Consider the following 25,272-nt stretch of genomic DNA (forward strand, 5'->3'; position numbering starts at 1 on the left):
TAAATAAAATCTTTTCATGACTGATTTCAGTGTCTTACTTTTATGTGTTTGGATGTGTTATGCTTGATCAAGAAAAGTCCTGTTCCACAGAGATAGAACCCCCAATAATACTAAAGTGGACGTACTTCACAGGTGGTGGCTTTACACATCATCACGCTATCAAGGAACAACAGTTAGGTCTGCAAACACTTGACATCCATGCCAACTCTTAGCCTCCTTGGACCAAAACTGGCAGCAAAAAGGTGCAGAAAGCTTTTACGGACCAACCAACCGACAGTGTGCTATAGAGCTGGGGCTAACACATACCAATCAAAAAGGGACTCTCCGCTGAGTACAATAATGCAACACACCATACTTTACAAAACACTCTTTGTGAGTTTGACCATGTAACGTGTATCTGTTTAAAAGTTGTTTGACTTTTAGTTATTGACTACGCCCACTGCCACATCCCTTTTACATGCCATTAATAGTTAATCATCTGAACTTTGGCTCATTGCCAAACTTTCCACAAAAACTTGAGCAATTCTGAATTGAAGGTTAAAAATCCAGATACAAAATGGATAGCACAGAGTCTACTATACATGAAGGTTAAAACACTCAAAAAGTGTACATGAATAGAAAATAATAGAAAATATCTCAAATATACAGAAAACAACCCAGTACAAATTATGGACAAAAAGTCGGTAAAAAATGTATATCCCCAACTCATAAATTAGAGTAAAACTGTCAGGGCGGGGTTGGCGGACTCAGGAGCAGGGAAGGAGTCAGAGGCAGAGGTCAGGTAACAAGTCTTTATTGTAAAGAGTGGTAAGTCAGGGAGACTGGCGTCGGCAGATGGAGGATTGGCAGGCTGGCAGAGAATGTGATCAGGCTGGAGACCAGACGGAGGGTGTAGCTGGGGTGCAGAAGAGGGAAAAGGGTTAGGTTTCAAAAAGGCAGGACAAAAACTAGAATGCAGGCAGATAATGTGTAGAGAGCTAGAGACTAACTGGTAGTAGAGTGTATAATCCAGCGCTGACTGATTGTGGCCCAGGATCTTAAGTAGTGTGGTTGATGACCAGGGGCCGGTATTTCAAAATTTGTAATCTGGATCAGGATAATCCGGATAACGAAATCCTCCTTTTCTCAGTCATGGATCAAGGTGATCCCGCTGACTTTATCTGAGTATTTCAAAACATTGGCAGAGTAGATCACCGTGACATCGATGTGGGCGGATCTGGATTTCCAAATCTCGTCGTGTCTCAGCCTCTGGGATCGAAACATGGCAGACTACCTGACGAAAGGAGCAGGGAGCACGACTTTCACGTCAAAAGTGTAAGTTTACCGTTGTCTAATGTGTAGCGGTTTTAAGACCATACGAACGCCAACCAACATATCCCGCTAGCTAACTTCTTGAATTGTCACCTAATTAAAACCAGGCCGCAGCGACCTCTAATTGAGACGAGGCCATGCTAACAGTAGCTAACTCCGCTTCATTGACTTGTGTGTTAAGCAGCTAGCGAGGTAGCTGCTTGGTTGGTTAATTTTAGTCTATGGCTTAACTTATAAAGGAACTAATCGGACATACATCATACCTTAACTCTTTAAACTAACACCAACGTGTTCAATGTTTATTAGCGTTACATCATTGGCAACACAGCAGACTTAAAAAAAAATCTGCCACATGTGTACAGAGCAGACTGCTGCAGTACTTAGGAAACATAAGGTTACGAGTATGAACTATACGATTCATTCAGAAGTGTCAGAATGCTCCAGTAATGTTGGTGATGATGTCATGCTTTGTGTACATAAAGACATACTCATACACCTTCTCATTCTTTTCTTTCAGCCATGGACTTTCCATGGACCTCTCAGCTACTAATAACGACCGGGTCCCTGTGAGTGCTGGGAATCCTTGGAAACGTTTTAATTATATTGATCCATTCAAGGTTTAAGTTATTGGATTCTGAATAAAGTGGTTGAAACGGCTTGAAATTGTAATTCCATTACTTTCATGCTATATAGTTTATACATTTTACTATGCTTTAAATTTCTTTCAATTAGGCTACTTTAATTATCAAAAATAAAACACTGACACTTGATTAAGTGTAATGAACATCTTGAGTAAAAATATCTAGGAGAAGTGGAGCTGAGACTTTGTCAATCTAAGTGAAATCCACCTCTGAGGTGGGATCAAAATGATCCTGAAATTTTGGTATCAAGTTGATCCTGATATCTGCCTTAAGTTTTGAAATACCCAAATCCAGCCTTTTATCTGGATTCAAGGGAGGATTGGATTACCGGAGCGGAATCCTGATCTTCAGGATCAGGATAATATGGATCCTTGTTTGAAGTACCCAGTTTTCAGATCAGATCTAGATTTAATCCTATCCGACCAGGATAATCCTATCTGATCACTTTTGAAATACCGGCCCCAGATGAGCAGCAGCTGAGAGGCCCTGGCTCCAGCACAGCAGTCTCCCATCTGCAATCAGGCTTGAACACACAGACTAGGGAGCAGGGGGATGGGGCATGACAAAAACAATAAAAACCATTGCCGGAAAGTTAGATTACATATGACTGAAACAAAAATGCATCATTATCTTGGGTTTTGTATTGAGTCCATTAGGTCTTTGACTGATTTTTATAAAGGTGAAAACATAAAAGCATCCAGTGTATATATACAATATATTTCTCATCTCTACATGACCTTGGCCTTACAGGAACCTGGCTGCAGTATCTGAAGGCTGACAATAACTTTAACCGCTTTTCTAAACCAGGGGTAGAAAAAGGCATAGATAAGAGGATTAAAAGTGGAGTTACAATAAAACAGAAAAAGTTGAGCTGATGAAGGACCACCTATTGTGTCCTGTCCTGTTAAAGAATGAATGTAATATGGACAGAAACAAAGTACAAACACAACAATGGTAATACCAAGAGTTCGAGCGGCCCTCAACTCAGATTTCTTAACAGTCACAGTATTTGATTTGACAGTTGAAATTTGAGACCGCATGACATGTGCCTGTGACACAGCCACCACAAACACTCTCGTATAGAGAACTATGATCACAGTAACAGGGCAGAAAAAAGTCAGAACCAAGTCTACTGCCCCTGAAATGTAGCTTATGATAACAACACACTCTTGATAGCAGGAATTAGACAAATCTATTTGTGAAAAGTAATCTTTCAGTATTATGACGTTGTAAACAACAGAGCAGAACCAACACAGAGACACACCAACTTTAACTCTGCTTAGTGTTACCATGGGAGAATAGCGCAGAGGGTCACAAATAGCCACATAACGGTCAACTGATATGAGAACCATGTTCCCAACAGAGGCAGAGGTGATGATGAAGGCAATCAGGTATAAAAAAACACATGTGATTTTACTAATAAACCAACAGGACCTCAAACTGTGAATTGCAGTTGGCATCACTTCAAGACCCACAATCAAGTCAGACACAGCCAGGGAGAGGAGGATGACATTGGTGGGAGTGTGGAGTTGTCTGGGGAGGAAATTAAGATGAGAGTCAGTGTTAAAGTGATGAAATTAAATCAATAATTGAGAATACAGACAGAATACATCTAGAGACCTAGTAATATGAGAACCAAACTCCCAATCAGCAGAATAAAGTCAAATAATAGCTCCACATTATTTGAACAAAATATTACAGCGGCTTGATTGTATTATTACATTCATATTTATCATGACAAATGCCATATAGACACATACAGAAAAACATACTGAAAATGACTGTTTCATTTACATTGTGTTGAGATCTCTGTCCTGTCTGAGCTTTTTAAAAACAAATATAAAAACCTTGTATGAAGGGTAAACTAAAAGCTCAAGTCTGTCTTTATTGCATAGAATAGCACAGGATAAACAAAGCCTCCATCAATAAATAAAAGTCATACACACTAATATATTAACTGTGATATTTCAAGAAAAGTGTCTGTGCCTGAAGTGGGAGATGGAGATGATGACCAATAAGTTGAGCAGCACAGTGAGCAGAGAGATACAGTACAGCAGAGCTGCTGCTGTCTGAGCCCTCCGACTAACTTTTTCTTGAGATGAATATTTGTCTCTTAACCTTAACCTCATCATTCCTGTTGCCCTCCCTCTCTCTCCTCCTCTTTTTGCTCTCCAGACACTTCTTCCCATCAACTTGTTTTTTCCCACAACTCCTTATCAACTCTTCCATTACACCATTCACACCCCCACTCCGTTTAGTGCTCCATACATATTTCAATCTACCACTATCCACTGTCCACTCCAAAAATCGCCACCTTAACGTAGTGGAGGTGTGCCTCAGTGACCCTGGGAGCTGTGTTGTCAGGGGCAATAGCTTCTGGTAAGGCCTCCCAAGGGTAAGTGATCCAAGGGGAGGGGCCAGACTAAGTGTGATTCAAAGACTCCAATGTAGCGGACAATGAGAAATGAGTGTACCTTGTCCAGCACAGGTTAACCGGGGCCCCTTCCTTCCTTCCCATTTCGACCTTTAGGTGCAGCAACCACGATCTTGTGGTATTTACGACTCTTTGTCTTGGGACATGTAGCCACACACACACACACACACACACACACACACACACACACACACACACACACTTTTTCTCTCTTTTGTAAGCCTACACTGTAGATAATCTTAGATTAGACATTGGAGCTCTCTATACTCAATAGATTGTGATTTTTAGTTTGCTTTACTTGTTCATTTAGAATAAATACCTTTTTGAAATACACATGCTGTCTATTTAATTTTGTACACTGAGAACAATATGTCAACCTCTTCTATGAAAAAGATTACAAATTCCTTCAATCACTACTAAATATAAATATATAGTTTAATAACTTTATCAGACTGATTTAGGTGAATTGGCTATATTTTTCTCTGTTTTACAGAGTGGTGCCCCATTTCAAGGTGACTTAGAGTAAATCAAATCATATAATTTATTATAATTATTATTATCAAATATTCATGGTAATTATTAATAATTCTAATAGCCATCTAACCACACTTTTGTACCGTGAGATCCACGCAAGTGTTGTTCAGGTTCATCCTTACATATTTGATATCCATACGGGAGGGATAGCATTTATGATAGCACCCTTTTATTTTTTTTATACATATTTAATGCCCCGTGCAAGGCATCATTTATTCATGAAAGAGGCTTCCTAAATTCCCAACAAACATTACCACACCCCTTTTAGGAAATTGGTATGAAAGAAGAAACACAAACCACCAACACATACTAGAACTTCATGCCAAATTTTTGCACCCGAGGGCACTAAATTGACCGCTAAAGGATTTTGAAGATCTTTCGCAAACCAACTGACCGATCGACTTTCCTACCTGTAGAGCTGGTGGTTGCAGTTAAAAAAGTAACATGACCAAACATTTTTGACAGTGAACACTGACACCCCAATGTATAAACATGTGTTAATAACTGAAAACTGTGTGTTTTTGTTGGTAGATGTCTATCTCTGTCTGCAACTAATTATCATTTTCATTACAGATTAATCTTCCAATTTTTTGCTCAATTACGTGATATCACGAGGGCATGTACCAAGGATTGTGTTGCATGCTTGCAAAGGGTCTAATCTTCCTGATGTTGTATAGAGAAAATCAACACGCTCGGACAATTGAGGCAATGTTGGTAATCATCCAACATGAGACCCAAGGTTTGTGCAGAACAGATTAATCATTTGGCCTTTAAAATGATAAGAAAGATAGTCCAAATTCCAATGAGATTCAGTTTATTTTCAGATCAACCAGCAAATCTATAAATTTGAGAAGTATCACATTTTTGGCATTCTTGCATGAAAAAATAACCGAATAATCAATGATGAAAGTAGTTAAGCCTTATTTTTCCCTTTTTAAAACAAATTAATTAATCAAATACTCCAAATCATTGCGTACACCAGTGTATATAATATGAATAATAATAATAACAATGATAATATATGAATGCAATCATGTTACATGCCAAATTTTTAATTCCATGTGGTTTGTTTTTTATCCAGAGAACTAAAGCGATCAGTGAGATGTTTGATTTGGAATTCCCTTTTAAGAGAAATCAAAGCTATGGCCAACAGACCTTGTTTGGGTTACAATAAAGTTGTTATAGAGTAGAGAATTATTGCATATACATGTGTGTCTATAATAATAATAAAAATAATAGCGAAAATATATAAATGCAAAATTTCTAATTCCAGGTGGTTTGATTTTCATTAAGATAATTAAAGTGATCAGTGAGATGTATGATTTGGAATTCTTTTCATTCCTCTCAAAGCCATGGCCTACAGCAGACCTTGTTTGGGTTACAATAAAGCTGTTGTAGAACATGCCTGTAATTCTTCCTGTATGTGAAAATGTGGCACCTAAATGTTTTGTTCTTGATTTAAATTGAACACAGGGTCTTTGTTGTAGTCGCAGTTGAAGTTAAAAATCCAGATCCAAAATGGATAGCAATGAGTCTGCTATACAAAAAGGTTAAGAACACTCAAAAAGTATACATCAAGCAAAAATAAATCAATAAAAATAATAGAAAATACCTCAAATATAAACAACTAATCCCCCAACATAAGAAATATAAGACTGAGAAAAAATACATTATATTCTTCTGTTTTGTATTGAGCCAATTAGGTCTTTGGATGCTTTATGTTTTCACCTTTATAAAAAATAAGTCAATGTATATATTTATACAATATATTTCTCATCTCTACAGGACTTCTCATCTTAGCCTTAAAGGAACCTGGCTGCAGTATCTGAAGGCTGACAATAACTTTAACTGCTTTTCTAAACCAGGGGTAGAAAAAAGCATAGATAAGAGGATTAAAAGTGGAGTTACAATAATACAACCAATTTTGAGCTGATGAACCACCAACTATCGTGTCCTGTCCTGTTATAGAGGGAATGTAATATGGACAGAGACAAAGTACAAACACAACAATGGTAACACCAAGAGTTCGAGCAGCCCTCATCTCAGATTTCTTGACAGTCACAGTATTTGATTTGACAGTTGAAATTTGAGACCGCATGACACGTGCCTGTGACACAGCCACCACAAACACTCTCGTATAGAGAACTATGATCACAGTAACAGGGCAGAAAAAAGTCAGAACCATGTCTACTGCCCCTGAAATATAGCTTATGATAACAGCACACTCTTGATAGCAGGAATTAGATAAATCTATTTGTGAAAAGTAATCTTTCAGTATTATGACGTTGTAAACAACAGAGCAGCACCAACACAGAGACACACCAACTTTAACTCTGCTTAGTGTTACCATGGGAGAATAGCGCAGAGGGTCACAAATAGCCACATAACGGTAAACTGATATGAGAACCATGTTCCCAAAAGAGGCAGAGGTGATGATGAAGGCAATCAGGTATCCAATACCACATATGATTTTACCCATAAACCAACAGTACGGCCATCTGAGAATTGCAGCTGGCATCACTCCAAGACCCACAATCAAGTCAGAAACAGCCAGGGAGAGGAGGATGACATTGGTGGGAGTGTGGAGTTGTCTGGAGAGGAAATTAAGATGAGAGTCTCATATTCAGTGTAAAAGTTAATAAATTAAAGTAATTACTGGAAATACAGACAGACATTTTGCTTGACTGACTATTCACATGAAAACCAAACTCCCAATCTGCAGAATAGAGCCTTAAAATTGCTCCACATTATTTGAACAAATTATTACAGCGGCTTGGTTGTATTATTAAGTTCATATTTATCCTAATTAATGCTATATAGACAAATACAGAAGAACATACTGAAAATGACTGTTTCATTTACATTGTGCTGAGATCTCTGGCCTGTCTGAGCTTTTTAAAAACACAGTCAAAAACCTTGTATGAAGGCTAGACTAAAAGCAAAACAAAGCCTTCTTCAATAAATACAAGTCATACACACTATTATATTAGCTGTGATATTTCAAGAAAAGTGTCTGTGCCTGAAGTGGGAGATGGAGATGATGACCAATAAGTTGAGCAGCACAGTGAGCAGAGAGATGCAGTACAGCAGTGTTTCGATTAGCATAGTCTGGGGAGTAACAGACAACGACCTACAGGAGGTGTTCAGGGGAGGGATACAGAGGTCAACTGATTCCAATGTCTCCACCATTATCAAAGATGGTGATCACAGACTGAGAGTTGCTGCTGTCTGAGCCCTCTGACTAACTTTTTCTTGAGATGAATATTCATCTCTTAACCTTAACCTCATCATTCCTGTTGCCCTCCCTCTCTCTCCTCCTCTTGTTACTCTCCAGACACTTCCTCCCATCAACTTTTACCACAACTGCTTTTCAACTCTTCCGTTACATCATTCACACCCCCACTCCATTTTGTGCTCCATGCATATATTTCAAACTACCACTATTCACTGAGCATTGATCTTCATTCCACCTTGTTTTCCCTCCTTTTAATTTAGGCTTGGGCCGATGATCGATTTACTTGACCATCGATGATGGTTTGAATCATCTGGCAATGCCTATCTAGCTTTTGATGCCTTGGCGATTTGTTTTTGACAGAAAAAACACTGCTATGTTGACATCTAAGGTGTACATATACCCCTTATTAGACCAAGAAAGTTTGAGGGTCGGTTCCGAGCCGGCGCCTAATCTTGAAGCAGATCTTTGTGTTTTGACATCCAAAGAAGCAGGCAGGAAAGGTGTTCCCAGAGGGGCGCCAACTCTTTGCTGGTCTCGAACCACGAATTACTCACTTCAGGGGCTGGGGCCGGAATTATCTTGATCAACAAGACTAACTAAAACAACTAAACTCATTTCATTTTATTTGTTTAACTGTAATGTAATCAATACCAGGTTATCAGTGGTAAGTAGCTAGTTATGCCTGGCGGGCTGGTGTTAGCTTACAACAAAGACTAACGTTCAGCGTTAAGAATGCAATCCCCGTCCATAAGAATCAAGACGAGCACAACAAATGCGTTGTACAAGTCATGTTTGATGCCAATGTAGGCTCACAAAGCCCAGAGCAACATGTAGTCCGCCATTGTTATTATGCTTGAAGTTGGCACGAGCATTTCTGGTAAAGCGGAGACATATACAGTTGTATCTTCGAGACATCTTATTGCCCAAGACGAACATCTATCCATCTAATCATCTATCCATATCTATAGTGTGGCAAATGTTGATGATTGAAAACCCTTCAGCTAGTCGGAGTTCTGCTACCTGGAAGGCGTTGGGATCAAGACAATAGATAGCATCCACACTAGGGCTGTCAAAATGCTCCAAAATTATGTTTGAATATTCACTCTAAAAACACAAAGGTTTCAAACCAATCGAATACATGCGCATGCACATCATGTCAATAATAGGAGGACAAACTAATACAGCCCAAAACTGCGAGAATGCATGAAAAAACGCCTTGTTTCTCATGTACACAGTACACTCGAACGGCCAAGACAATCTCACAGATGTTTGGTTAGGGTTGTCACGATACTAAAATTTTCAACTCGATACCGATACTCAGGAAAATGTTCGATACTCGATTACATTTTCGATACCACAAGGATAAAAACAAAGACCCCAAAATTTAACAGAAATATTTTTATTAACATGAAAAATGCAACATGTAAAAATTTAACAGTGAATCAGGAGCGCGTCCAAGCAAACGAGAGAAAGAGAGGAGACACCGGGCATGGTCACGTCTCACTTTCAGCATTGAGTGACGCTGTGCAAGTGCAACTCCTGTTACCTGTAACTACAGTTCTATGAATTCTGGATGACTGCCAGAGCCGGTGCTTAAGCACTGGATATTTCTGTCTTGCACATCTTACACGAGTAGTTATACCAACAAAGTCACCTGTGACCCCTGAATGACCCAGGAACATCTAAGTTCGGGTGTCAGAGGATCTGTTTAAACTGGATCTTCTCGCAAAACTGAGAAACCCGAGTGACAGAGAACTCTGGTGGTTATTCAGAATTCATAGAACCATAGGTTCAAACGTAACTCTTCTATTTCATTCTTACAGAGCCCCAAGGCGGTGCTTAAGCACTGGATGACTTATACCAAAAAGGTCACGAGGATACTGACCAGCTAATGGTTGGAAGCTGTCGACAGGACAGTCGTCGCAACAGGATGAGGAACAGCAACACTGTAGCTTCAAGCAAATGTGCATGATGAAGACCAGGTAGCAGCAGCACAGATGTCTTGAAGAGGAAGCCACTGCAATGACGTCATGACATGATGCAGCAATACTCCTGGTTGAATGGAGAAGGATGGAGAAGGATGGATTGGGCCATAGAACAACTCCTGACCCATCTGCATGCAAGTGCATACACGTCTGGCTCACTGACAAGGCATGGAGTTCCCTCACACACTTTGCTGACACAATGGCAAGAAGAAATGCCGTCTTCACCAACAGCCACTTCAAGTACAACTCATTCAGTGGCTTGAATGGCAGTCAACACAAGGACCTCAGGACTATTTGCAAGGCACCATGGCACTCCATTGAGGAGCCTGAGCAACACTGGAAACCATGGCCTTCCCAGCCAATGTGGGGCCACCAGGAGTAGGCTGTGGCCACCATGTTGGACTCTGTCCAGCTTCGCCAGTAACAGGGGAATTGGAGGGAATGCATAAACCAGGCTGTCTGGCCAAGCATGGACCAGAGCGTCCTGACATAGGGGGCTGGTCCTCTCTATCAAGGAGAACCAAAGGCAACAGTGTGTCGTCTCTTCGGAAGCAAAGAGATCCACCACTGCCCTACTATACCTAGTCCCAAATCATGGCTACCACCTCCGGGTGGAGTCTCCACTCTCCTGGGGGCGGCCTCTAGCGAGAGAGGTTGTCTGCTGCATCGTTCCACACACATGGACAGCCCTGAGGCTCAGAAAGTGGTGGAATGCCCATGTCAGGAGCCTTTGCGACAAACGCAGACACTGCCTACCCCCCGGTGGTTTATTTGGTAAACTGTAGCGGTGTTGTCTGTTCAGATGAGACTGTGCTGGTCTCTCAACAATGAGAGAAAGTGCCTGAGTGCTCGGAACACTGCGAGGAGTTCCAGAACATTTGTATGCTCCAGTCTCTGCTGGGCATCCCACTGGCCTCTGACAGTTTTGTGCTGCCACACTGTGTCCCAGCCGGTAAGGGAGGCATCGATTTCTACAACTTCGCAACAGGAGGCTATCATCCTTAAGGGCATCCCCGTGATCAGATATGTCCTCTTTCTCCAGGGTCTGAGGGCCAGAAGACACTGCCCAGACACCCTGACCAGCTTGTGCAAATGCAACTTGGGGTCCAAATGGCGACCATTTGCCCAGATTTGAAGGGGACGCAAGGAGAGCAACTCTAGTGGAACTACGATGGATGCTGAAGTCAGTATACCTTTCAGTCAAAGGAAGAGGCTGTATTCCAGGAATGTGCCCCTTCGGAAAATCCTCAGAAGCTGCAGAATGGTAGCCACACGCTTTGTGGAGAAGCAGGCTCGCATTGCGTAAGAGTTGAGTATCAGCCCCAGGTAACACACAACCTGGCGGAGTAAGGTTGCTCTTGATGTAGTTGACTGTGAGGCCAAGCCGGCTCATATAACTGAAGACAACCTGTGTGTCCCTGACTGCCTGCTGCTGAGTTGGGGAAACAACAAAGTAGTCGTCCAAGTATGGCAGGATCTTCATTCCACTCGCCTGCAACGGTGACAGGGCTGCTGCAACACACTGTTTGAATATACATGGGGCCAGGGACAGCCCAAACTTAAGAACCTTGAACTGGTACACTTTGCCCAGAAAAGCGAAGCAGAGGAAACAGCTGTGATGCATGGTAATGGGGACATGAAAATATGCGTCTCTCAAGTCTACTGACACAAAGCAGTCCCCCTGTGCTACAGACTGGAGGACATCCGCCACACATAGCATGTGGAAGGGGAGAACCTTGAGGAACTGGTTCAGTCCTCTCTAATCCAGAAGGGGGCGAAACCCACCATCCTTCTTTGGTTTAGGAAGTGCGTTGAGTAGAATCCATCAAGTTGTTCTTGGGTTTCTACAGCCTCGATGGCACCTTTCCAAAGAAGGGTGGTGACCTCTTGTGTCAGGGATTAGCATAATCTTTGACCATGGTAAATTTGATCCCGCTAAAGGTTGGGGGCCGGTGTTGGAACTGGAGTGTGTAACCCCTGGACAACGTGGACACCACCCAAAGGTCTGATGTTTGCTCTTCCCAGTAGCTCAGTTGCAACCACTGCAAAATATAAATATGGTAATTTGATTATAATTATTAAGATCATTATTAATCAATGTTCCAAATTGATAGTTTATTCACTTTATGAGACTGGTTTAGGTGAATTGGATATATTTTTCTGTTTTACAGGTTGGTGCCCCATTTCGAGGTGATTTAGAGTAAATCAAGTCATATCATTTATAATAATTAATAATTATTTATGATAATTAATAATTCTGATAGCCATTAAACCACAATTTTGAACCGCGTGATCAACACAAGTGCTGCTCAGGTTCATCCTTACGTATTTGATATCCTTATGGGAGGGATAGCATTAATGATAACGCCCCCTTTTTACATTTTTTTTTTTACATATTTGACGCCCCTTGCAAGGTATCATTTATTCATAAAAAAGGTATCCTAAATTCCCAACATACATTACCACAACTCTCTTAGAAAATTGGCATGAAAAAAAGAAACACAAAGCACCAACACATACTTGAACTTCATGCCAAATTTTTGCAATGCTAACTTAACCCAGGCTATACAAGCCGGCATTGTGCGCGATGGCGGAGTATGTAGCCTGTATTAATCTATCGTGGAACAGCCAGGATCAGCCAATAAGATGTCGCAAAAAGTGGTGAAAAGCAGCGCTGGAGGAGCTTTATGAAGAATATCAAGTGACGGTCACAAAAAGAGGTGAAAAACAGCACAGATTTTACCTCGGTGGCCGAGCAAACGATGCTGTTGGAGCTTTATGAAGAATATAAAGTAACAGTCACAATAACAGACAATATTGCTCCCATTAACAGAGCCAGGGAGATGGCATGACAAAAAAATGCAGACTGATAAAATGCACGAGTAATTAAAGCCTACTTATTGTGTCACTTGTAGTTGTTAATAAATTACCAATTAGATCACTAGATACAATACGAGTGGTTATATTATCAGTAGGCTGGATAATAACAGCTGTATGTTCACAGTAAGGTGTAGGCTAAGTTCAGAGAACTCTACAACAACTAAAATGAATTTATTGTAAATTTTCCTAACTTGGCGAAGTAACCCTGTCCTATATTAATTATTCAGTTAAATCTCAACAGGATATATCTGAACAGCCAAAAAAGGACTTGGACAAGTGAAAACATAATAATGTTTGGGCTGTATCTTCATTTTACAGATTGTGTATAACCATGCACCTTGCTGCAGGACACAGCTGGAACAACTTCTGCAGCAAGCAATGATGAAACTGAGAAATTAAATAATAATTGGCAACTACATAATCAGCTAAGCCTACTCTTTGACACGTTTTCTTTTAGAGAATGTCAGTGCAATCTGCAAGCGTCATATGCTTATGGGAACTGAAAACCAAAAACTTGATATATAAGCCAAAAATGTAATAATTAAATTTAACTAGAGAATGATGTAGTCCTGGTTTAGACTGCATTTTATGTGGGGTTTGTTTTTGTCTTAACAGCGAGAACAAAATGAATGAAAGGACTACTAAAAAACTTTTGCACACTTTTCTTAAATTATACATGTTTAGCTTTCAAATAAAGGGTTCACTCCGAAACAAAAGTTGCATGAATTATACAACAGATTGACTGAAATACGTATATAAATTCATGCCTTGTCACATTGTGAAAAAAGGGTCTAAACCAGACTGTAACATTAAAAAAAACTAAGTCTAAACTTTCCACACGGTCATGACAGAAGTGCGCACGAACAGAAACGTGGCGGAACTGTCTTTTGGGATATTGTTTCTGCCCGTCGGGAATTTTTTGACACACAGCTAAAGTAAGCTCGACAGTCTGCCGCGGAGCAGAGTAGTTAAGTGGTGTAAGTTACCATGGTTACTGAGCGGGGAGTCACATAAGCCACTTTGATGGGAGGCATCTCTTACTTAAATTAGCGAGGCTTATCAAAATAAGACAGGCTTTTCCTTAATCTACGTTGATGGAACACCCCTCAGGTCTGCAACTAATTATCATTTTCATTACAGATGAATCTTCAAATTTTTCGCTCAATTACGTGATATCACGAGGGCATGTACCAATTGTTGTGTTGCATGTTCACAAAGGGTCTAATCTTTGTGATGTTGTATAAAGAAAATCAAGCCGCTCCGGAAATTAAGGCCACGTTGGTCATCATCAAACATGAGACCCAAGATTTGTGCAGAACTTGTGGGCACACGTTGGGGTTGATCCAAGCTCAATATGAATTATTTCCTCGATTAATGATTTGGGCTTTTAAACACAAGTGAAAGATAGTCCAAATTCCAATGAGATTCTGTTTATTTTCAGATAAACAAAACATTTGAGAAGTATCACATTTTTGGCATTCTTGCATGAAAAAATACTTAACCGATTAATCAATGATCAAAGTATTTAAGCCTAATTTTTCCCTTTTTAAAACTAATTAATTAATCAAATACTCCAAATCATTGCGTACACCAGTGTCTATAATATGAATAATAATAATAACAATGATAATATATAAATGCAATCATGTTACATGCCAAATTTTTAATTCCATGTGGTTTGTTTTTTATCCAGAGAACTAAAGCGATCAGTGAGATGTTTGATTTGGAATTCCCTTTTAAGAGAAATCAAAGCTATGGCCAACAGACCTTGTTTGGCTTACAATAAAGTTGTTATAGAACATGCCTGCAATTCTTCCTGTGTGTGAAAATGTGGCACCTAAATGTTTTGTTCTTGATTTAAATTGAACACAGGGTCTTTGTTGTAGTCGTAATTTAAGTAAAAAATCCAGATACAAAATGGATAGCAATGAGTCTACCATACATAAAGGTTAAGAGCACTCACAGGGGTATACATCAAGCAAAAAAAATAAATAAAAATAATAGAAAATACCTCAAATATAAAGAAAAACTAATTTCCAAAAATTAGAATTATAAGACTGACACAAAAATACATTATAATTTCCTGATTTGTATTGAGCCAATTAGGTCTTTGGATGCTTTGTGTTTTCACCTTTATAAAAATAAGTCAGTGTATATATACAATATATTTCTCATCTCTACATGATCTTGGCCTTACAGGAACCTGGCTGCAGTATCTGAAGGCTGACAATAACTTTAACTGCTTTTCTAAACCAGGGGTAGAAAAAAGCATAGATCAGAGGATTAAAAGTGGAGTTACAGTAATACAACCAATTTTGAGCTGATGAACCACCAACTATCGTGTCCTGTCCTGTTATAGAGGGAATGTAATATGGACAGAGACAAAGTACAAACACAACAATGGTAATACCAAGAGTTCGAGCAGCCCTCATCTCAGATTTCTTAACAGTCACAGTATTTGATTTGACAGTTGAAATTTGAGACCGCATGACACGTGCCTGTGACACAGCCACCACAAAAACTCTTGTATAAAGAACTATGATCACAGTAACAGGGCAGAAAAAAGTCAGAACCATGTCTACTGCCCCTGAAATATAGCTTATGATAACAGCACACTCTTGATAGCAGGAATTAGACAAATCTGTTTGTGAAAAGTAATCTTTCAGTATTATGACGTTGTAAACAACAGAGCAGAACCAACACAGAGACACACCAACTTTAACTCTGCTTAGTGTTACCATGGGAGAATAGCGCAGAGGGTCACAAATAGCCACATAACGGTCCACCGATATGAGAACCATGTTCCCAAAAGAGGCAGAGGTGATGATGAAGGCAATCAGGTATCCAATACCACATATGATTTTACCCATAAACCAACATGATGGCCATCTGTTAATTGCAGCTGGCATCACTACAAGACCCACAATCAAGTCAGACACAGCCAGGGAGAGGAGGATGACATTGGTGGGAGTGTGGAGTTGTCTGGAGAGGAAATTAAGACGAGAGTGTCATATTCAGTGTAAAAGTGATTAAATTAAAGCAAATATTGAGAATACAGACAGACATTTTACTTGATCCAATCTGCAGAATAAAGCCATATAATAGCTCCACATATTTGAACAAAGTATTCCAGCGGCTTGGTTGTATTATTAAGTTCATATTTATCCTAATTAATGCCATACAGACAAATACAGAAGAACTTACAGAAAATGACTGTTTCATTTACATTGTGCTAATATCTCTGTGCTGTCTAAGCTTTTTAAAAACACAGTCAAAAACCTTGTATGAAGGGTGGACTAAAAGCTGATGTCTGCCTTTTCTGCATAGAATAGCACAGGATAAATAAACCCACCATCAATAAATACAAGTCATACACACTATTATATTAGCTGTGATATTTCAAGAAAAGTGTCTGTGCCTGAAGTGGGAGATGGAGATGATGACCAATAAGTTGAGCAGCACAGTGAGCAGAGAGATGAAGTACAGCAGTGTTTCGATTAGCATAGCCTGGGGAGTTACAGACAACGACCTACAGGAGGTGTTCTGAGGAGGGACACAGAGGTCAGCTGCTTCCAATGTCTCCACCATCATCAAAGGTGGTGATCACAGACTGAGAGCTGCTGTTGTCTGAGCCCTCTGACTAACTTTTTCTTAAGATTATTTATCTCTTAACCTTAACCTCATCATTCCTGTTGCCCTCCCTCTCTCTCCTCCTCTTGTTGCTCTCCAGACACTTCCTCCCATTAACTTGCTTTTTTCCACAACTGCTTATCAACTCTTCATACACTCCCCCACTCCATTTTGTGCTCCATACATATATTTCCAACTACCACTATTCCCTGAGCATTGATCTTCTTCCCACTTTGTTTTCCCTCCTTATAATTTAGGAATGATCAATTTAATTGACCATTGATGATGCTTTGAATCGTGGAACCAAATCTTTGTGTTTCAACAGCCAAAGAACCAGCTCTCGGCCAGGAAAACTGTTTCCAAATGGGAGCTAACTCTTTGCGGGTCTCGAACCACAAATTGCTTACGTCAGGGGATGGACTTATCTTACCAATCAGAGCAACTAAAAAAATAAAATTAATTTTATTTTGTTTATTAAACTGCAATGTAATCAATACCAGGTAATCTGTGCTAGGTAGCTAGGTAAGTCTGGCGGGCTGGTGTTAGCTTCCAACAAAGACTAACATTAACATCTTATGTTCAGCGTTAACAAGAACGTAATCGCTGTCCATAGCAACCAAGATGTGCAGCACAAATCTGTTGTACAAGTCATGTTTGATGCCAATATTGGCTCACAAAGCAACATTTGTAGACAGACCATGTAGTCCACCATTGTTGTTATTTTGCTTGACGTTGGCACTAGCATATCTTGTAAAGCAGAGACACATACAGTGACATATACAGTCTGTACAGTCCCCCCCACCCCCGTCGGACGATTGAATCAACTATTGATGATGCAGTTATGCACACAATGACCCAACCAAGCGGCAACCTCCGGGTCTGAGCAGGGAGGCAAACCCAGAAGTGCCTTAAGCTACATTCTACTGAAAATTCCAGCAGGGGGTGCTAAGTGTGGCTGCAATATCATTTCTGTCCATTAACTTCAATGCAAAATAATAAAACTTCTCCTTTGATTTGTTACCTCAGAATTTTTTTTAAGCCAACACTATAGTCTCATTCGCTTGTAAAAAATCTTCTTCAAGAAGATTTTATGTTAATAGTGTAAATAATTGCCCTGTTTAGAAGAAAATAGAAGATAAAGAATTGTATGATTTGGGGCGTGGCTACCTTTGATTGACAGTTCACTAACAAGGGGAGCCGTCATCAGGAGAGAAGCAGAACAATGCATATCCACGGCAAAGTGTCAATAAAGTTATATGTTAAATACATATAAAAGGACGTTTATTGGTTTAGTCTCCTAACTCTTTCACACTGTATTTTCACTTAATGACAGTTTATTTGAAAATGTTGTTCATTAAAAATGTCTTGGTTGGACTAATAGACACTCCAAGCAGTCGCTATTCAGTTTTCTGAGGTAAGTAAGTTACATATTGTTTTTTTGCTAGCTGTAATGAACCTCCCAGTTAATGCTCCAGTTAATGCTAACATGAATCAGTCAGGTTGCCCATGTAGAGAGGAGCGTAGTCAATGTTGTCAGATTCCTCTCGCTCCTCCACAGTCCAAATATGGTCTGCTGTCCGTATCGGAAACAAAATGGTGACGAGTGAAATGCTGAACTCGATGCTTCCAACGGGCAGTCCACAAACCAGTGGGTGACGTCACGGTGACTACGTCCATTATTTATATACAGTCTATGGATGCAACCCTATTATAATTAGGGCCAAGGGGCAATCGCACCGAGCACTGGTCCCATACAGCAACAGCTGTAGGGAAGCCCCGAGCACTACTGTTATACTGTGGATTTCTTCTTCTTCCTCTTCCGGACGCAATTTCGTCCCACTACTAGTCCTACAACTTGAAGAGTTGCAGGACAAATTATATATCAAAACGTGCGCTTTGATCAGGATCGGCGTGCTATTACTTTTCTCTATGGAATATGAATTTGCCCAAAATTTTGCATTGAAATGAATGGGACGGCCGAAAGAAAATGAGCGAAAAAGAACAATAATTGGAGATTTTCAAACGTCTACTTCTCTGGCATAATTTCACTAAGAGACTCCATTTAAACTTTAAACAGTAGACACAAGTCTTGTGTATCGGTGTATTAATCCACGTTTCGATAGGTCATATAGTTTTTTATCAATCCGTGTTCAATGACCATGATCATTTTTGGAGAAAATATGAGATTATAATTGCACGGAATGTTCGTGTCACAGTGTGTGACATCATCGGTAGAGTGTCGAGGGAGAGAAAAAACTGTCAAAAAATACATTTGAAAACTGTGCTCCAGGCCACAAATTTCACTCTACAGAAATAATTTATACATAGAAACGTAGGAAAATTTGTCTTCTCACTCACAATCCTCTGGTAAAGCTGTCAGAGTTATAGTTTGGGCGTGGGACGCACAGATGCGCCACCAACATGCACCAACTGCCTCATTGGGTCCCATATTAAAAACGCAGGGAGATTTCGGAAAAAGGGAGATGTAACAGTTTTTTTTAGATCGCTCTAACAAAGCTATTTTTTTCAATTTTCTTTAAAAAAACCATATGTAGACGTTCAGGAAGAACTCAGGACGCTCAAAGTGAAGTCGGATCAATGATAGGTATTATGGTTTTGCCAAAAATGCTTTCTGTTCGAGGCCAGAAATTCCACTCTGCCCACCTCTGGCTGCTGTCACTGTGCCAGAAGATTCCACAGCTGTTAATTCCGTTGATTGCTCTTCTCTGATTGGTCGACCCCAACGCCTTTGATGCTTTGATGTGATTACAGTTACAGTTACAGATACACGCACGCACACACACACTGGTCATTTAATGTAATAACAGTTAAAGATACACACACACACACTGGTCATTTAATGTAATAACAGTTAAAGATACACGCACGCACACATACAATGGTCATTTAATGTAATAACAGTTAAAGATACACGCACGCACACACACACTGGACATTTAATGTAATAACAGTTAAAGATACACGCGCGCACACACACTGGTTATTTAATGTAAAAACAGTTAAAGATACACGCACGCACACACACTGGTCATTTAATGTGATAACAGTTAAAGATACACGCACGCACACACACACACTGGTCATTTAATGTGATAACAGTTAAAGATACACGCACGCACACACACACTGGTCATTTAATGTAATAACAGTTAAAGATACACGCACGCACACACACACTGGTCATTTAATGTAATAACAGTTAAAGATACACGCACGCACACACACACACACACACTGGTCATTTAATGTGATAACAGTTAAAGATACACGCACGCACACACACACACTGGTCATTTAATGTAATAACAGTAAAAGATACACGCACGTACACACACACACACACACACACACACACACACACACGCATGCGTAAGCGCGCACACTCCTCCAGATACAAATGTTTCACACACACACACACACACACACACACATTTTGAGGTTAAAGGTCATAGGTTGCTGTATAAATAAATACTTGAAAAGGAATGCTTGTTGTAGGTGTGCTCCTTGTATATTATGTAGTATTCATAATTTCCCCAGAGGAAATTTTCTAGTTATTTATATTAGTCAAAATCTCAAGGAAATGGGTTGAACCTGACATCATCTGTCATACTTTTTATTTGTGTTTTTTCTGTTAACTTTGACCCTGAGGACCAATAATTGGAGGGTCTGCTCAGCCGGAAATATTGCGAAAAAAAGTGGCCATTTTAGTGTCTTTTTTATCAGAAAAATGTTTTTTTTCCCTCAACTCCTCAGTGGGATGGGTAGGCTGTCAATAAATGCATTCCAGATGCACAGAACACATGTGCTGACAAAATACACTGAAAAAATAACTATTAAAACACATTTCTACATGATTTTGCATAAATTGAATGCAAAAAATGTAGGTGTTTTCTCACTTTTATTCCCAATATTTTCATCTTTACTTCATTGGCAATCAATTATTACCCCAAGTTATGACATTGGTCAATATGCCATTCTTTTCACCAAACCGTATACTCAGTCCACAGAAAAAAAAATTATAAAAATCCAACCAAAATCAATGGCTCTGTGATGATTTCACTACTAGTTGGCGATCAACAGGCTCAGAACCTTAAAGGTAATTCATGGTCTATGTACCGGCCGTACTCTCCATCTTAAATGTGGCCAAGTAGGATGTCCACGTTCTTTCGGTAGCTTTTTTGGCTTTAGAAAGCACCTGAACAAGTGCCACGCAAGTGGTTCATTTGATTCTGTAGGAGAAGGTAATTTTTCACCTGACCAAAGTGCTCTTGACACAAATAATGTCACTGATGTTGATGTGTTGTCTGACCATGTAGAGGCAGAGTCTACATTATCTGCAGAGAACCTTGTAAATAGTTGTGCAGCTGTAATTTCTGATTTAAAGGCAGCAGGTGTAGGCCAAAGTGTAGTAAACTCTGTCGTGATTTCCATGGAAGAAATTGTTTAAGATATCCAGCAGCATGCTAAAGAAACTGTTGTTAAGCATGTATTCAGTGATGAAAGAGAAAGAAACTTGCAAGAAAGTTGAAGCATGTTTTGATGGGTTGGAGAATCCTTTCACAATTCTTAATTCAGAATACAAGCGATCCAAATTTTTATCCAGCAAGTGGGAAACTGTAGAACCAGTTGAATGTGTAATTGGCTCCAGATTTGACACAATACGAAATAAAGAGACTGGGACCTATGATCAGATAGTTGTTCAAGATAAATTCATGTATGTTCCAATTTTATCTACACTGGAGTCGATATTTAAAAGTAAGTATGCTGCAGAAATGTTGAAAAAATCAGACACTGATGACTCGAGCCTAAGAGATATTTGTGATGGATCTTTGTTCAAAACTCACCCTCTGTTTTCAACTGAAAAGCAAACAGTGCAGATACAAATGTTCTATGATGACTTCGAGGTTGTAAATCCTCTCGGTTCCAAGCGAGGTATTCATAAACTGGGTGCAATATATTTTACCCTGAGAAACTTCTCTCCAAAATGGAATTCATTTTTGGCCAACATACAGTACACCTATGTGCCCTTTTTCATGCACAAGATCTTAAACAGTATGGTTTTAGTGAAGTTCTCTCTCCTGTTGTTCGGGACATAAAAGTTTTATAGAAAGATGCTATTGAGATTCCACTACACGGTGGACGTGTTCGTGGCAGTGTGGTACAGGTTACTGGTGATAATTTAGGCATACATAGCTTGTTTGGTCTGATGGAGTCATTCAGTGCAAGGTACTGTTGCAGATTTTGTTTAGCTGGAAAAGATGACTTTCAAATAGAAAATTCAACAGTGCTTCCAAAAATACTATAAAATATTATATTCCCAACCACAGACAAGCAACGACAACCAAATTGATGCCTTTCTGGCCCAGATAAATCTTCCAAAGATCACTGATGAACAAAACGGAAAATTAATATCTAAAGACAGACCCAAGATATCAGAAAAACACTGCACGTTATGAAACAAGTCACACAGCAATGAATGGAGACACTGATTTTAAGTTTAGATGCAAAGAAAGCATTTGATTCAGTGAGGTGGTATATATATATATATATATATATATATATATATATATATATATATATATATATAGGAAGTACTTTCAAAATTCGGCTTCCATACAACTATAGTCAACACATTTGCACTATACAACAAACCAACATCTAGAATTAAAATCAATGGAGATTTGACCAATTCATTCATTCTGGAAAGAGGAACGAGACAAGGGTGTTGTGCCTCGCCACTCCTCTTCGCCTTGTTTATAGAACCCATGAGTCAACTGATTAGGCAGAGGTCAGATATAAAGGGAGTAACGATGACATCTGGGGAGCAAAAACTGGCTCTATTTGCTGACGATTTATTGATAAGTATAACACAGCCTACACAGACGCTCCCAAAACTGATGAAATTGCTAGAGGAATTTGGTTTAATCTCTGATTATAAAATTAATATTAATAAAACTCAAGTATTAACATTTAATGATGACCCTCCACCTTCAATTAAGAGTATGTACAATTGGAATAGGGATGCTGAGTCCATTAAATATTTGAGTGTCTCATTACCTAGGGACTTCTCAAATCTGTATGACATCAATTACGGCCCATTAAATTCAAAGATTAAGACCGATATACATAGATGGAACGTCATTCCCTTTTTAAGTTTGTGCTCCCGGATAGAGTCAATCAGAATGAACATTCTTCCAGGGATGCTGTACCTTTTTCAGTGTTTACCAGTCAAAATACCATCTAAGCAATTTTTAGAATGGGACCGATTAATAGCGAGGTATTTGTGGCAAGGGAAAAGGGCCAGAATTAAATTTAAGACGCTGAAATTAAGAAAATAATAGGGTGGAATGGCCCTTCCCTGCTTACAGGAATACTACCGTGCAGCCCAACTGAGGCCTTTAGTCTGCTTGTGTTCACCAACATACACTGCAGCATGGAAGGAAATAGAAGGTACGATGATAAAGGGAATCCCAATAATAGCCCTACTAAGTGACAACAAACTACAAAGAGAACAGAAGACTCTATAACAGGCAATTTTCTAAAATCCTGGCAGGAAATCGTTAAAATTTGCAGATTAAAAGACACGTCTAAAATTGTGAGGTGGTGTGCCTATGATTCAGACTTAACAACAAATAGAATTGACGGCAGATTTAAGATTTGGATCACAAAAGGTTTAACTACCTATTATTCATTTGTCCACAAGGGGGCATTTCAGAGTTTTGAAGCCATACAGAAGGACCATGGTCTGGGAAGAGATGATTTTTTTAGGTACTTGCAAGTGAGAAATTATTTCAACAAAAATCTTAAAGAGGTGTTAGGAAAAAGTGGGTCAGGTTTCATGGAGGTATTTTTTTATCATTAACTAAGCCCAGATGATGCAACAAAATTATCTCAAAACTATATAATGCCATACAATTATCTAAACAAGAGAATACAGATCCACAAACATATTGAAAATGTATTTAATGTAAATATTCCATTTAAATGTGAAACTATGTACTTGGGCAATATATTGTGTGAAACATGGAACATCAAAGACAAAAAACTGCTGGCTATACTATTGGCAGCCAGTAAAAAAGCTGTAACGAGGAAATGGTTAAAAGTAGAACCTCCCACCATTAATGAGTGGATTGAAGTTCCATTCAATCCATCCATTCTCTTCCGCTTATCCGGGGCCGGGTCGCGGGGGCAGCAGGTTAAGCAGGGCATTCCAGGCGCCCCTCTCCCCAGCCACAACGTCCAGCTCCTCCCGAGACGTTCCCAGGCCAGGTGTGAGATATAATCCCTCCACCGTGTTCTGGGTCTTCCACGGGGCCTCCTACCAGTTGGACGTGCCCAGAACACCTCTAACGGGAGGCATCCTTACCAGATGCCCAAACCACCTCAACTGGCTCCTTTCGAAGCGAAGGAACAGCGGCTCTACTCCGAGCTCCCTCCGGATGTCTGAGCTCCTCACCCTCTCTTACCCCGGGATTCCACTGGATGCGTTACGACTCCGAAAGAGGTCCGTCCACAACGGCTGCGTATCTCCGCAGTCCGTCAACACACACCGGATCCGTCTGCGTCAAGCTGTTGCGGACAGCGGAATCCCGGGGACGCACGAGATCTCGCGAATTCACGCCTAATCAATTTGTAACGATGCTGTCATAATTCTGGGAACGCCCCGGACTCCAGCACGCCCTCTGCTCAGCCAATCACAGAAATGCCGGTAGGGGAATTCAAAATGGCCGCCCGCAGCTACTGAGGAGGAAGAGGTCTAGTTGTCCAGTGTGTCTGCTCCGTTAACTTGCCAATCCCTGGCAGCGAGTTTGCAGTCCGTGTATATTTTGTAGTGCTCGTTTCTCACCTGTGGATTTACCCCTGGCTCCCAAACTCCTGGTCTCCACCCGACGGTCTTTCTACGAAGTCTGCCGGCAACCGGGAGGTAAAGCCCCGGTCAAAGCTGGTGTATTAGACGCCGGAGGCGCCACTTAGTTTGAGTTTTGTTTGACCAACTTTTATTTTCAAAAAACTGACTCTTTTGTTTATTTATTGGGTACCTGAAAAGGACTATTTTTTTGGTTGGAAGGAAGAGACTAATTTTGGTGTTTTGGGCTGTGTGAAGTATGGGTTGTATTTTGGGGCACTGAATTGTATAATACACTGTGTTGAATTGCAATCTCTTGTGTGTGTGTGTTTTGTGATTAAGGGATCGACTTTGAAAAAGGTTGCTTAAGTCTTGTTGTTAGTAGGGTCCATGCATGGGTAGGCATGGGTCCTGTGTAAGGTTGACAACTCAAAAAATACAAAGAAAATTGTCAGATTAGCTCTGACTGGCACCTCGGCACTGTCAAACCGCTACAAATTGATAACTGGAAGAGAATCAACATCTCGTCATTAATGACTGGAGACAAATCCAGTGACTCCGTCTTAACGAGCGCTAACGAGTTCGGCCGGCTTGTTAACTTGTTAACAAGCCGGCCGACCTCGTTAGCGGCAGTTAGCTCTGTAGCAGTACAGTGTGTATGTGCTGCTGCTGCAGGAGGTGTTCATTTAGCGATCTCTGCTTGTTTACAACAAGCACCGGAGTGAGCGGTGTCTGTGGGGTGAAAAGACGAGCGA

At 40.1% G+C, this 25,272-nt stretch overlaps 2 protein-coding genes across 2 annotated transcripts; both read right to left on the minus strand.

Moving 5' to 3' along the window:
* Positions 1-712: 712 nt before the first annotated feature.
* LOC131977159 (trace amine-associated receptor 1-like) lies at positions 713-8,173 on the minus strand. Its single transcript, XM_059340363.1, has 3 exons — positions 7,940-8,173; positions 6,704-7,511; positions 713-895 (listed from the first exon to the last, which is right to left on the minus strand). The coding sequence occupies exons 1-3, from the start codon at positions 8,107-8,109 to the stop codon at positions 713-715; spliced, it is 1,161 nt and encodes a 386-aa protein (XP_059196346.1). The 5' UTR covers positions 8,110-8,173.
* A 5,920-nt stretch (positions 8,174-14,093) lies between these two features.
* On the minus strand, positions 14,094-16,608 carry LOC131977160 (trace amine-associated receptor 13c-like). Its single transcript, XM_059340364.1, has 2 exons — positions 16,439-16,608; positions 14,094-16,002 (listed from the first exon to the last, which is right to left on the minus strand). The coding sequence occupies exons 1-2, from the start codon at positions 16,606-16,608 to the stop codon at positions 15,198-15,200; spliced, it is 975 nt and encodes a 324-aa protein (XP_059196347.1). The 3' UTR covers positions 14,094-15,197.
* Positions 16,609-25,272: the final 8,664 nt, after the last annotated feature.

The sequence above is a fragment of the Centropristis striata genome, chromosome 9, assembly GCF_030273125.1.
Source record: "Centropristis striata isolate RG_2023a ecotype Rhode Island chromosome 9, C.striata_1.0, whole genome shotgun sequence".
NCBI lineage: Eukaryota > Metazoa > Chordata > Actinopteri > Perciformes > Serranidae > Centropristis > Centropristis striata.